Raw genomic sequence first — 11,978 nt, 5'->3', positions numbered from 1 at the left:
TTTTTATAATCATACAAATACTTTTGGCCCCTTTTTAATTTATTTAAGACCATAAATTATAAAAATTTTATTTTTTTTAAACTCCGTATCCAATCAAACAAGGTAACACCGATTCGAACTGAGACACTGACAGCAAAAATGCATTTGAACACAAAGGGAGGCCACAGACTGAACTTGTGGCTATCGTCCCTTTAACCTGCATTTTCGTCCACTCTCGCACGTACACTTCCTTAAATTGCCCTCTCTTAACTCTCCATCCCCCTCTCTATCTCTCTCTCTCTCTCAACGCTTTACTAGCTAACTTTGAGAGAGAGACTCTTAAATTAATTTGTCAACCCAAATTCCATGGCCGCCAGCAGAATTTCCTTTACTTCCAGCTCTCAAACCATTTATTTCCGTCACGGCCCGTTTCTATGCCCAAATCCGGTTTTCCCAATCTCTTCCTTTTCTCGTAATCTTGGCACAATTCTGAGGTCTAGAAGAAAACCCAGTTTCACAGTTTGCTTTGTTCTGGAGGATGAGAAGTTGAATACTCTATTTGACAAGTTGAATGCTCAATTAGAAACTGGGACAGAGGAGATTGAAATGAAAATTGAGGAGCAGATCTCAGCGACTCGTTTAGCGGAAAAATTGGCTAGGAAAAAATCGGAGAGGTTTACTTATCTTGTGGCTGCGGTTATGTCTAGTTTTGGGATTACTTCCTTGGCTATTATGGCCGTCTATTACAGATTTTCGTGGCAAATGGAGGTATGAAACACTCCATAATTAATTCCCACTTCACTCTTCTTCTCCTTTTTCTGATTTTTAAATTTTTTAATATTCTGTTTGGGTGTAGGGTGGAGAAGTGCCTTTAACTGAAATGTTTGGTACATTTGCTCTCTCAGTTGGTGCTGCTGTAAGTTTCTTCTTTTCTACTATCTTTTAGCGTCTGGTAATACATGATCAGTTGAAAACAACCAGAGATATAAGTATCTCCTGTCCATTTCATATGATAGTGTATATAATTGAACTACATTAAAACTTAGACGCTAGTATAGTGATTATGAAACAAAACGTTAAGCTGCTACATCAAAGTTTTCAACTAGACTACTTTTAAAGAGTTGTTGCAAGTCATATCGATAAAGAAAAATGTCTAATGTGTTTTATATAAAATTGAAAGAGGAGTACCAATTAAGGACTAGGATAGTCATTTATGGTTGACGAAGTTGGATGTTGTTCGAATTTCAGGTAGGAATGGAGTTTTGGGCAAGGTGGGCTCATAGAGCGCTTTGGCACGATTCTCTTTGGCACATGCACGAGGTTTGTGTTCTACTTTCTAATTTACTTATTTGGAGCTTAAATGCCTTATTTCATTTTTTTGTGAAGAAAACTATACTAATTTTATAAAAATCTCAACTTAATTAAATCCTTTCTCTTACCTTAAATTGTTGCAGTCACACCATAAACCAAGAGAAGGACCTTTCGAGATGAACGATGTGTTTGCCATAATCAACGCCGTTCCAGCAATAGCCCTCCTCAACTATGGTTTCTTCCATAAAGGCCTCATTCCTGGCCTCTGCTTCGGCGCTGTATGTTTCATTTCACTTTACCTTTCACTCTTCAGTATTTAGTGGGGTTTTAATCTTTACCAACAGCGGTCTGGAAAATTTTACTCAGATCAATTACTATCCATGTATAGTATAAAGACTTACTAATGTAAATACATTGATCAGAAGAGAGGTATAGAGAAAGAAGCCCAACATATTAAATTGATAAAAAAATGCCTTGTAATGCAGGGGCTAGGGATCACAGTATTTGGGATGGCTTACATGTTCGTTCACGATGGTTTGGTTCACAAGAGATTCCCCGTCGGACCTGTAGCCAATGTACCTTATTTTAGGAAGGTGGCCGCAGCTCATTTGGTAATTAAAGATGCTTTAAACTATAACTATGGCTTATAAAGGATAATCTTAATCTAATCAGACTTAGCATGATTGTTAAGTAGATATTAATATTAAATTGGTTGGTAAGATTTCCTTAATTCATTTGTTGATATTTGCAGCTCCATCACTCAGAGAAGTTCAATGGTGTCCCATATGGTTTGTTCTTGGGACCAAAGGTGCTCTCTCTACTCTTTTCCACTCCCCACACTTCCCTTCATGTTCATAAGCTTTTTAAAATTACACATGACATTGTTTTTTCAGTAAACAAGGGAGTAGTATATAATAATAGGAAATACTAACTAGTGGAATGGTGATTGATGCAGGAATTGGAAGAAGTAGGGGGGATTGAAGAATTGGAAAAGGAAGTGAACCGAAGGATAAAACTTTCCAGGGGATCATGAATCAGCGAACATAAAAGTCATTATACAACTCCTATCACGTATACTTCGTGGGGAAATTTTTTGATGTATTGAATAGAGAAAATGCAGCTCTATTGATCATGAAATGAAATTTGTATTTACTTGGGCTCTTATTTCACTAAGATGAAAATAGAGATATATTAGAAATTATTAACCAGCTCTCTCTCTCTCTCTCTGTGCGCGCGCGCATGTGCCAAGTCTTGGAGGCTAAGAAGAAAAGCGAATGTCCTCTGGCTCTTTTTTTTGGCACGGCTGAAGAATGATATTTGGAAAATGTAAAATAGACCTGTTGTGTTGGCAGACTTTATAATTGAATCAAGATGAGTCCAGTCAAAATCAATTAAACTTGTTACGATACCAAATCAAGTTCGAGCAAGCTCAACCAAGTCAAATTAAGTTGAACTCGGTTAGGTATCGAATTTGACTTGACTGAATGAGTCTAGCTAAAATACATTGGTGTGGAAGTTTGTTGCACTCCCAATTTTGAGCGTGCTTCATTCGCTATTGCTTGAGTTTGCGTATGGAATTCCGAGGATGATCAGTGCACGTCAACTACACAAATATCTGTTTCTCTTCTCAAGTATGAACCGAAAAGGTGCAATAGCTTGATAAGACGCACCTTTTGTCAAGGTTTTGATTATCCTGCTAGGTCTTTTTAAGGTATCATACATTGGAGAGCGAAAGTTGGAGAAAATATTTATTATACTCCTAACCGACAAAGTTACTCCAAGAAATGACACTTGTGTATTGGTGGAAAAAACACATGAAACGTGAAACATCAGTAAGCTGACGAGGCATGACGCGTGGAACGTCGATATAGCGACAAGTGGCACTCTCAATTAACTGAATTAAGAATGCAAGGAAGGTAAGGGAGAAACACCCACGGGGTAGCATAGAGAAAAGAATCGGACCTGACAACTGTCAAAGGAGAAGCAGGAACGAAATGAATGAAGGATACAAAGAAGGAAAGATATACGAACCAGAAGTAAATAAGGAAGGGGAACCAGAGTAGTTACAAGGAATCTTTATTTATAAATATGCCAATTACGGTTTTCTATGGTAACGGGCAATCAATACAATTAATGCCTCTAATATGCCCAAATTAAGTGTGAGAATCGTTATGATTATATACTCCTATATAAGGATAAGAATCTCATTTGTAAGGACATGTTACGATTATTACTGAAATATATACTATAATTCTTTGCTTTACTCTTCAAGTTTTAAGCCTTGATTTTGGGGAGTGATTGTCAGTTCATTCCTTAATTGTTCTTTGCTAATCGTATTTATTATTTTTTCTATTCTTCTTAAAATTATTGGGAAAATGAAGTAAATCTTGGTTATTAGTAACCCGTTTGTTTTCTAAATATTGACTTTGACCGAGAAATCTATTTTTGGTTAAACAAATTGGTTCCGTTACCGAAAATCTGATAATCTTTTCACTTCCCAAATTCTATTCCTTGACAACCAACTATGTCAACGATTAACGAAAACGATCAGCTGAACCAACATGATGGAACTCCACCACTCCACTCTCCAACGAGATCCCCTCAGCAATCCCGTGGAGGTTCACCTGAAAGGTCTACATCACGCGCTGATGATCAACAAGGGGATGAACAAACCGTAGAGCAAGACGATCTAAAGCAATTGATTGCAAAATACGTGAATAGTGCACTACAAGATTTTGTTAGAGGATTGCCCAATGCGCCACAAACTCCTCCACCGGTCAATACAGCAACCATGGAAAGCCCACGCTCAGGGATTGACAATTCTGGAAGTGGAGGAATTCCTAACGAATCTCATGAGGGAGGGTCAGGTACACTAAATAATTCTAATTTACAAAGTTTGGTACTAACTTTGCAGAAACAATTGAAGGAGCAAAACAAATGCATAGAGAAAATACCTGGCGTGTCACCCGTGATCAAAGGGGTGGATATTGACAAGTATTCACACCAACCCTGGAAGCCAAGTGCAACACCTTTGCTAATTCCTAAAAAGTTTAAAATGCCTGATATTCCAAAATATGATTGAACAACTGACCCTCGAGATCACGTGACTGCATTCACAATAGGCGTGAAAGGCAACGATATAACCAAGCAAGAAATCGAATCGGTTTTGGTTAAAAAGTTTGATGAAACACTCACGAAAGGAGCGTTAACATGGTGTTATCTTTTACCTGAAAACTCTATTGATTCTTTTGCTGAGCTTGCAGATTCATTTATAAAAGAACATTTGGGAGCTTAGAAAGTTGAAAAAAGAATGGAAGACATCTTTAAGGTAAAACAAGGGAATACAGAATTACTTAGGGAATTCGTAGATAGATTCTAGCGGGAGAGGATGTTACCTCGTGTACCTTATAACTGGGAAGCTATGGCATTCGTGAGCAATTTAAATGAGAAAAGTTCAGAAGCCACGAGAAGGCTGAAGGAAAGTTCGCGAGAATTCCCAGCAACAACTTGGAACGATGTGTACAACCGGTACAGTAGAAAGTTGCGGATAGAGGAAGATACGGTCGCACAGCCAAGGGCCGATGAAAGAACAAGATCGAGACGTTCGGAATCAGAGAAGGGAGGTCCGGTAAAAATATGTACGAGCCATACAAAGGACCTGCAGGGCGAGACTCTCGATCTAAATAAGAGAAGGCACGATTCGACTCAAGACCAAGGCAAAAAGATACGAGTTCTTCATCTAGGTTTAGAAAGGAATGGGATGCACGAGGCAACAATTCGAATACACACGCGAGGATAGGAGATCACAGCTAGCTATTTTAAGAGGTATGGGAGATAAGGTGCGGTGGCCTAAAGAAATGAGATCAGATCCAAGCAAAAGAAATCCAGATTTTTGGTGCGAGTTTCACAATGATCATGGTCATAGAACAACAAATTGTAGACTTCTGCAAGGAGAAGTCGAGCATTTATTGAAGCAAGGTTATCTTACTGATATGTTCAGTGAGAAAGGAAGACAATCATATATGAAGAACAGACAGGAACCCCTGAAACCTCCTTCACCAAAAAGAACAGTCAATGTAATAACTGGGGGAGATGAGGTCAATGTGGTAATATATACAACTGCAAAAAAGACGTCAAAAGTCACGGGAACTTATGGGAAGCGAGTTCACTAGGTCTTGGATGAAGACAGTATAACATTTGATGATGAAGATGCGGATGGCTTGATGATTTCTCACAACGATGCATTGGTAATATCTCTACTTGTACATGATACTAATGTAAAACGAGTTTTGATTGATCCAGGTGGTTCGGTGAACATCATTTTACTAAGGGTGGCGAACGAAATGCAAGCTAATGACAAGGTTGATAACGACAAGGTCGGGAATCCAAACTAGAGTAAGAATTTGAAAAGTAAATGCGGAAGCAATAACAATAAGGAATTGAACAACTAGCACTTAAGGGCAGAAAATAAAGGATATGGGAAAATTCGAGGAAAGAATTCCAAGAACTTCCAAGAACGCAAGTTCTATAGCCTTGACAAAATCAAAGCAACAACGTCTTGATTTATTGAAGAAATCAAACGCCTTTACTTAAAAGCAAATCAAAATAATAGATTCGGATCTTGACCGCTTTACGAGTAACTTGAGACAACAATTAATAATTAGTATTAATCGCCTTCTAAGAATACCACAAAGGAATCAAAGATATCACAATAGAGAAGTAATCTTACTACCTTGAACTATGAACTAGTAAAGGTTGAAAGATAAATCTCAAAGCACAAGTAACAAAGGTTCAAAAGAACTCTCAAAGTATGATATACTTAATTAATAATGAAGTGTCTCAATGAATGAGAAGAACTCCTTATTTATAGGAGTACTAAGGCACAAAAAGTCTTTAAAATTAGGTAGGGTGGTTGCTAAGGCATAAAAAGTCATTACAATTAGGTAGGGTGATTGCTAAGGAGTAAGAAAAGTCATTACAATTAGGTGGGGGGCGGCCAAATCCCTTTGGGGTAGATTTGGACCTTAAAACTACTAGTTTGGGCCATTGATTTGGACTCCAATTGGGCTCCCTTTGAAATACCCCCTTTTGGACCTCTTTTAAGCTCATTTTGAGCCCCTTTGGTGGACTTCAAGGGCTGATTTGGTGGCCCAATCTTCCTCCTCTTGGACTTCAATTTGGATCACCAAATAATTGTAAAACTTGGATAATTCATCTACTTTGGGCTTGAGCTCTTCCTCTACAATTAAAAGCTTCTTTATTTGCCATTGAAGTCCAACAATCTTAGAGTGCAACTCTTTAGCTTGAGATCTTGTAAATGGCCTTGGAGCTTCCAAAACTCTATCCTTGTCCTTGATGCTATCATTCCCCTCTTCTTGAAAAGAATTCGTCCCCGAATTCGATCCTACATCAAACAAAGACAAGTCAGCAACATTGAATGTAGCACTTACTTGGAACTCACCAGGTAGGTCCAGCTGGTAAGCATTGTCTCCAATACTTTCAAGGACTTGAAATGGGCCATCTCCTCTAGGGTGCAACTTTGACTTCCTTTTGGAGGGAAATCTCTCCTTTCTAAAGTGAACCCAAACTAAATCTCCAGGTTTAAAAATTACTTGTTTTCGACCCTTATTCTTTCTCAAGGCAGTTTGCTTATTTTTCTTCTCAATTGCAAGCCTTGTTTGTTCATGAATTTTTTTCATCATCTCAGCCTTTGTCCTACCATCAAGATTAACAATATCATTAGTAGGTAATGGTAATAAATCAAGGGGAGTGAAGGGATTAAAACCATAAACAACCTCAAAAGGAGACATACCTGTAGAAGAATGGATTGTTCTATTGTAAGCAAATTCAATCATAGGTAAGTGAGCCTCCCAAGAAGTTAATTTACCTTTCAAAATAGCCCTCAACATGTTTCCTAAGGTTCTATTAACTACTTCAGTTTGCCCATCAGTTTGTGGGTGACAAGAAGTAGAAAACAACAATTTAGTGCCTAACTTCCCCCAAAATACACGCCAAAAGTGGCTCAAAAACTTAGCATCCCTATCACTAACAATAGTTCTAGGTATACCATACAATTTGACAACTTCTTTTACAAAAAGATCAGCAACATGTGAAGCATCATTAGTCTTTAAACAATGAATAAAACGAGCCATTTTGGAGAACCTATCTACCACAACATATATACTATCCTTACCATACCTTGTTCTAGGCAAACCTAACACAAAATCCATAGAAATATCAATCCAAGGTGAAGTAGGAACAGGTAGTGGCGTGTAAAGACCATGTGGTAACACTTTAGATTTAGCTTGTTTACATTCCAAACACTGTGCACACATTCTTTCAACATCTTTTCTCATTCCAGGCCAAAAGAAATTTTCAGCAAGTATGTCTAGCGTCTTTGGGACTCTAAAGTGACCCATAAGCCCTCCACAATGTGCTTCCCTTACAAATACTTCACGTAAAGAGCAATTAGGGATACACAACTTATTTTATTTAAAGAGAAACCCATCTTGGAGGTTAAACTTCTCAAAAGGACCCAACTTACAATCTGCAAAAATCTTGCCAAAATCAACATCATTAGCATAAAGTCCCTTGATTTGATCAAAACCCATCAATTTAGAAGTCAGGGTAGAAACTAAGACATACCTTCTTGAAAGTGCATCCGCAACAACATTCTCTTTCCCTTGTTTGTAAGAAATTACATAAGAAAAAGTTTCAATGAATTCAACCCACTTAGCATGCCTTCTACTAAGCTTACCTTCACTCTTCAAGTATTTCAAGGATTCATGGTCAGTTTTAATGACAAACTCTCTTGGCCACAAGTAATGTTGCCATGTGGCTAAAGCCCTTACCAAAGCATATAGCTCTTTGTCATAAGTGGAATAGTTCAATGTGGCTCCACTCAACTTCTCACTAAAGTAGGCAATAGGTTTAGAATCTTGCATCAAAACATCACCTATTCCTTTGCCAGAAGCATCACATTCAATTTCAAAAGACTTAGAAAAATCGGGCAATTGTAACAATGGAGCAGAACATAACTTTTCTTTTAACAAGTTAAAAGCATCATCTTGTTCTTTCCCCCATGTAAAAATCTTATCCTTTTTAATAACTTCAGTTAAAGGAGAAGCAATGGTGCTAAAGTCTCTCACAAACCTCCTATAAAAACTAGCAAGTCCATGAAAACTCCTAACTTCAGTTACACTCTTAGATTTTGGCCATTCTTTTATTGCTTTGATTTTATCTTCATCAACCTCATCTCCTTTAGAACTAACCACAAAACCCAAGAAAATCACACGATCCACACAAAAAGTACACTTTTTATGATTAGCAAATAAGAGTTGCTTTCTAAGAACTTCAAAAACTTGTTTTAGGTGTTCTACATGCTCTTCTAAAGTGTTAGAAAATATCAAGATATCATCGAAGTACACCACAACAAATTTTCCATGAAAATCCTTAAAGATATGATTCATTAATCTCATGAAAGTGCTAGGTGCACTAGTCAAGCCAAAAGGCATAACTAACCACTCATAAAGCCCATATTTGGTCTTAAAAGCAGTTTTCCATTCATCTCCAGGATTCATTCGAATCTGATGGTAACCACTTTTTAGATCAATTTTAGAAAAGATTTTGGATCCATGTAATTGATCCAACATGTCATCAATTGTAAGTAAGTAATATTATGGGCAACCCCTCTTTTCTTGCATTTAAACACTCTTTGGCTTTTATATAAAAACTCTTTTTTTATTTCCTTAGCCTCTTTCCTCTCACCAAGACTTTCTATTTTTTCATTCAAGCCCCTTTTTATCTCTTCTCTCAAATTGTTGCCCTCTCTCTCTTTCTCTCGGCCATCTCTCTTTTTTTCAACTCTTGGCCTCCTTTCTTTTCTTTTTCCTCAAGCTCACTTTTTATCCCTCCCCTTGGTTTTCCCATTGTTTCCCTTAATCTCTTTTGATCTTCAAACACTTGAGAAGGAGATAAAGGTGCAAGAGTAAATTTCCTGCCATTTAGCTCAAGAGAATATCTATTCTTCCTTCCATCATGAAAAACATTCCTATCATACTGCCAAGGACGACCCAGTAAGATATGACAAGCTTGCATAGGGACTATGTCACAAAGAATATCATCCTCATATCTACCAACATTGAATGAAATCATGCATTGTTTGTTTACCTTTAGTTCACCACTATCATTTAACCATTGGAGTCTATAGGGAGTAGGGTGTTTCATGCATGCAAGTCCCAATTTTTCCACAAAGTATGAACTCACCACATTAGCACAACTACCACTATCAATGATCATAGAACAAGTTTTCCCCTTTATCCCACACCTAGTATGGAATATATTCTCCCTTTGTTCTTCACTATTGCTTCCCAAATTGATAGTCATAATCCTTCTAACTACCCCAATCATGCCATCATTAGGTAGTTCTATATCATCATCATTACTCACATCTCCCTCTTCTTCTCCCTCACTTTTTTCACTCTCATATCCTCCATCTTCTCTAAGAATGATGTTTCTTCTACTTGGACATTCATGCATCATATGTCCCCTTCCTTTACATTTATGACACTGAATAGAACTAGAAGGTGTAAAAGGTTTAGGGTTAAAGATTTTACCTCCCTCTTTGTTCTCAAATTTACCTTTATCCTTGTCTTCTTGAGGTCTAGAAGAACTCTTCATCTCTTGATTCGACCATGGCTTCTTGGAGATGGTGTTTGACCGACCTTTCCATGAGCTAGCTTGCTTTCTTTTATTTTGATTTTCTACCTTTACAGACAAATCAACTAACTCATCTATTGTTACATATTGTTGTAATTCTACTACATCAGCTATTTCCTTATTTAAACCATTTAAAAACCTAGCCATTGTAGCCTCTTCTTCCTCCATACAATTAGCTTGGATCATAGCCATATCCATAGCCTTAAAGTACTCATCCACAGACATGGACCCTTGCTTCAATGTTTGAAGGCGTTGTTGTAGCTCTCTTTGAAAGTGTGATGGTATGAATCTCTTTCTCATCACCCTCTTCATCTCAGCCCAAGTAGCAATTGGTGCTTGTCCTTCTTGCAATCTGTCCCTAGTAAGCTTTTTCCACCAAATAGCAGCATAGTCAGAAAACTCAACAATAGCAAGTTTAACCTTCTTACCCTCAGAGTAGTTGTGACAGTCAAATATAGCTTCAACCTTTCTCTCCCAATCAAGGTACAAGTCTGGATCCCTTGTTCCCTTGAAAGATGGCATCTTCATCTTTATACTGCTTATATTATCATCTTCTACTCTACCTCTTTGTCCCCTCCTATCTCTTCCCACCCTATCAAAATCGATATCATTAAAATCATCTATTGGGTTTTCTTGATTTACAATGGGGGCAAGGGGTACATTTCTCCTAGCTTGGGGCCTAACATTATTTTCCCTTCTAAGTTCAGCTATTGTATCATTTTGCTCAGCAATGGTGTCCCTCATCTCTTGGAGTTGCAAATTCCACCTTTCGAATTGTTGATGCATAGCTTGCAAGGTAAAATCATTTCTTGCTTTGATTTCGGCTTCTTGAAGAACCCTTCGTTCATCATCACTACCTGTATGTGACATCTTAAATAATTAAACTGTATCAGAAAATTGAATTTTTCCTCAATTGTTCTCACACACACTTTGCCCTTTTTTTTTCTCTCTCGAAATAACCTTTGAACGAAATACTTTGTAGATTTATAGTTAAACCCAACTCGTATAAAGTTCTTAGTAGTAAAATATAGATTTTTGGGGAACAAATAAAAGAAGAACCAAATCCTAGAACTATTAGGCTCGGTTGAAACAAGACACGAACAAAAAGGAAATGATTATATATTTAGATTAGAAAGAGTAAGAAAAATTGAATTTTTGTCTTATCTTTGAAATTTGGGATCCCCTCTTCTTGTTTCCTTTAATAGTTTTTGGAAACAAATTAGATACAAAAGAAAGTTCCTAGAGAGCAAGCAATATTTTTTTAAATTTAATTTTCGTTTTTTTTTCTATTTTTTTTAAACTTTTTTTTATAGCTCTTAGTATTCAAGAAATCCCCAGAATTATCAAGAACGAAACCTTGATAGAACCGCTTTGATACCACTTGATAACGACAAGGTCGGGAATCCAAACTAGAGTAAGAATTTGAAAAGTAAATGCGGAAGCAATAACAATAAGGAATTGAACAACTAGCACTTAAGGGCAGAAAATAAAGGATATGGGAAAATTCGAGGAAAGAATTCCAAGAACTTCCAAGAACGCAAGTTCTATAGCCTTGACAAGATCAAAGCAACAACGTCTTGATTTATTGAAGAAATCAAACGCCTTTACTTAAAAGCAAATCAAAATAATAGATTCGGATCTTGACCGCTTTACGAGTAACTTGAGACAACAATTAATAATTAGTATTAATCGCCTTCTAAGAATACCACAAAGAAATCAAAGATATCACAATAGAGAAGTAATCTTACTACCTTGAACTATGAACTAGTAAAGGTTGAAAGATAAATCTCAAAGCACAAGTAACAAAGGTTCAAAAGAACTCTCAAAGTATGATATACTTAATTAATAATGAAGTGTCTCAATGAATGAGAAGAACTCCTTATTTATAGGAGTACTAAGGCACAAAAAGTCTTTAAAATTAGGTAGGGTGGTTGCTAAGGCATAAAAAGTCATTACAATTAGGTAGGGTG

General features: G+C 37.0%; 1 protein-coding gene across 1 annotated transcript; it reads left to right on the top strand.

Moving 5' to 3' along the window:
* The first annotated feature begins 286 nt into the window (after window positions 1-286).
* On the top strand, window positions 287-2,372 carry LOC107822278 (beta-carotene hydroxylase 2, chloroplastic-like). The gene is made up of 7 exons (NM_001326092.1): window positions 287-747; window positions 836-895; window positions 1,228-1,299; window positions 1,434-1,568; window positions 1,776-1,901; window positions 2,042-2,098; window positions 2,246-2,372. Exons 1-7 carry the CDS (start codon window positions 346-348, stop codon window positions 2,321-2,323), a joined length of 930 nt encoding a protein of 309 aa, NP_001313021.1. The 5' UTR covers window positions 287-345; the 3' UTR covers window positions 2,324-2,372.
* The last annotated feature ends 9,606 nt before the right edge of the window (window positions 2,373-11,978 follow it).

This window comes from Nicotiana tabacum, chromosome 21 (assembly GCF_000715075.1).
Source record: "Nicotiana tabacum cultivar K326 chromosome 21, ASM71507v2, whole genome shotgun sequence".
In the NCBI taxonomy this organism is placed as follows: Eukaryota; Viridiplantae; Streptophyta; class Magnoliopsida; order Solanales; family Solanaceae; genus Nicotiana; species Nicotiana tabacum.
The sequence above is the reverse complement of the archived record's forward strand: the minus strand, read 5'-3'. Positions and strand labels throughout refer to the sequence as shown.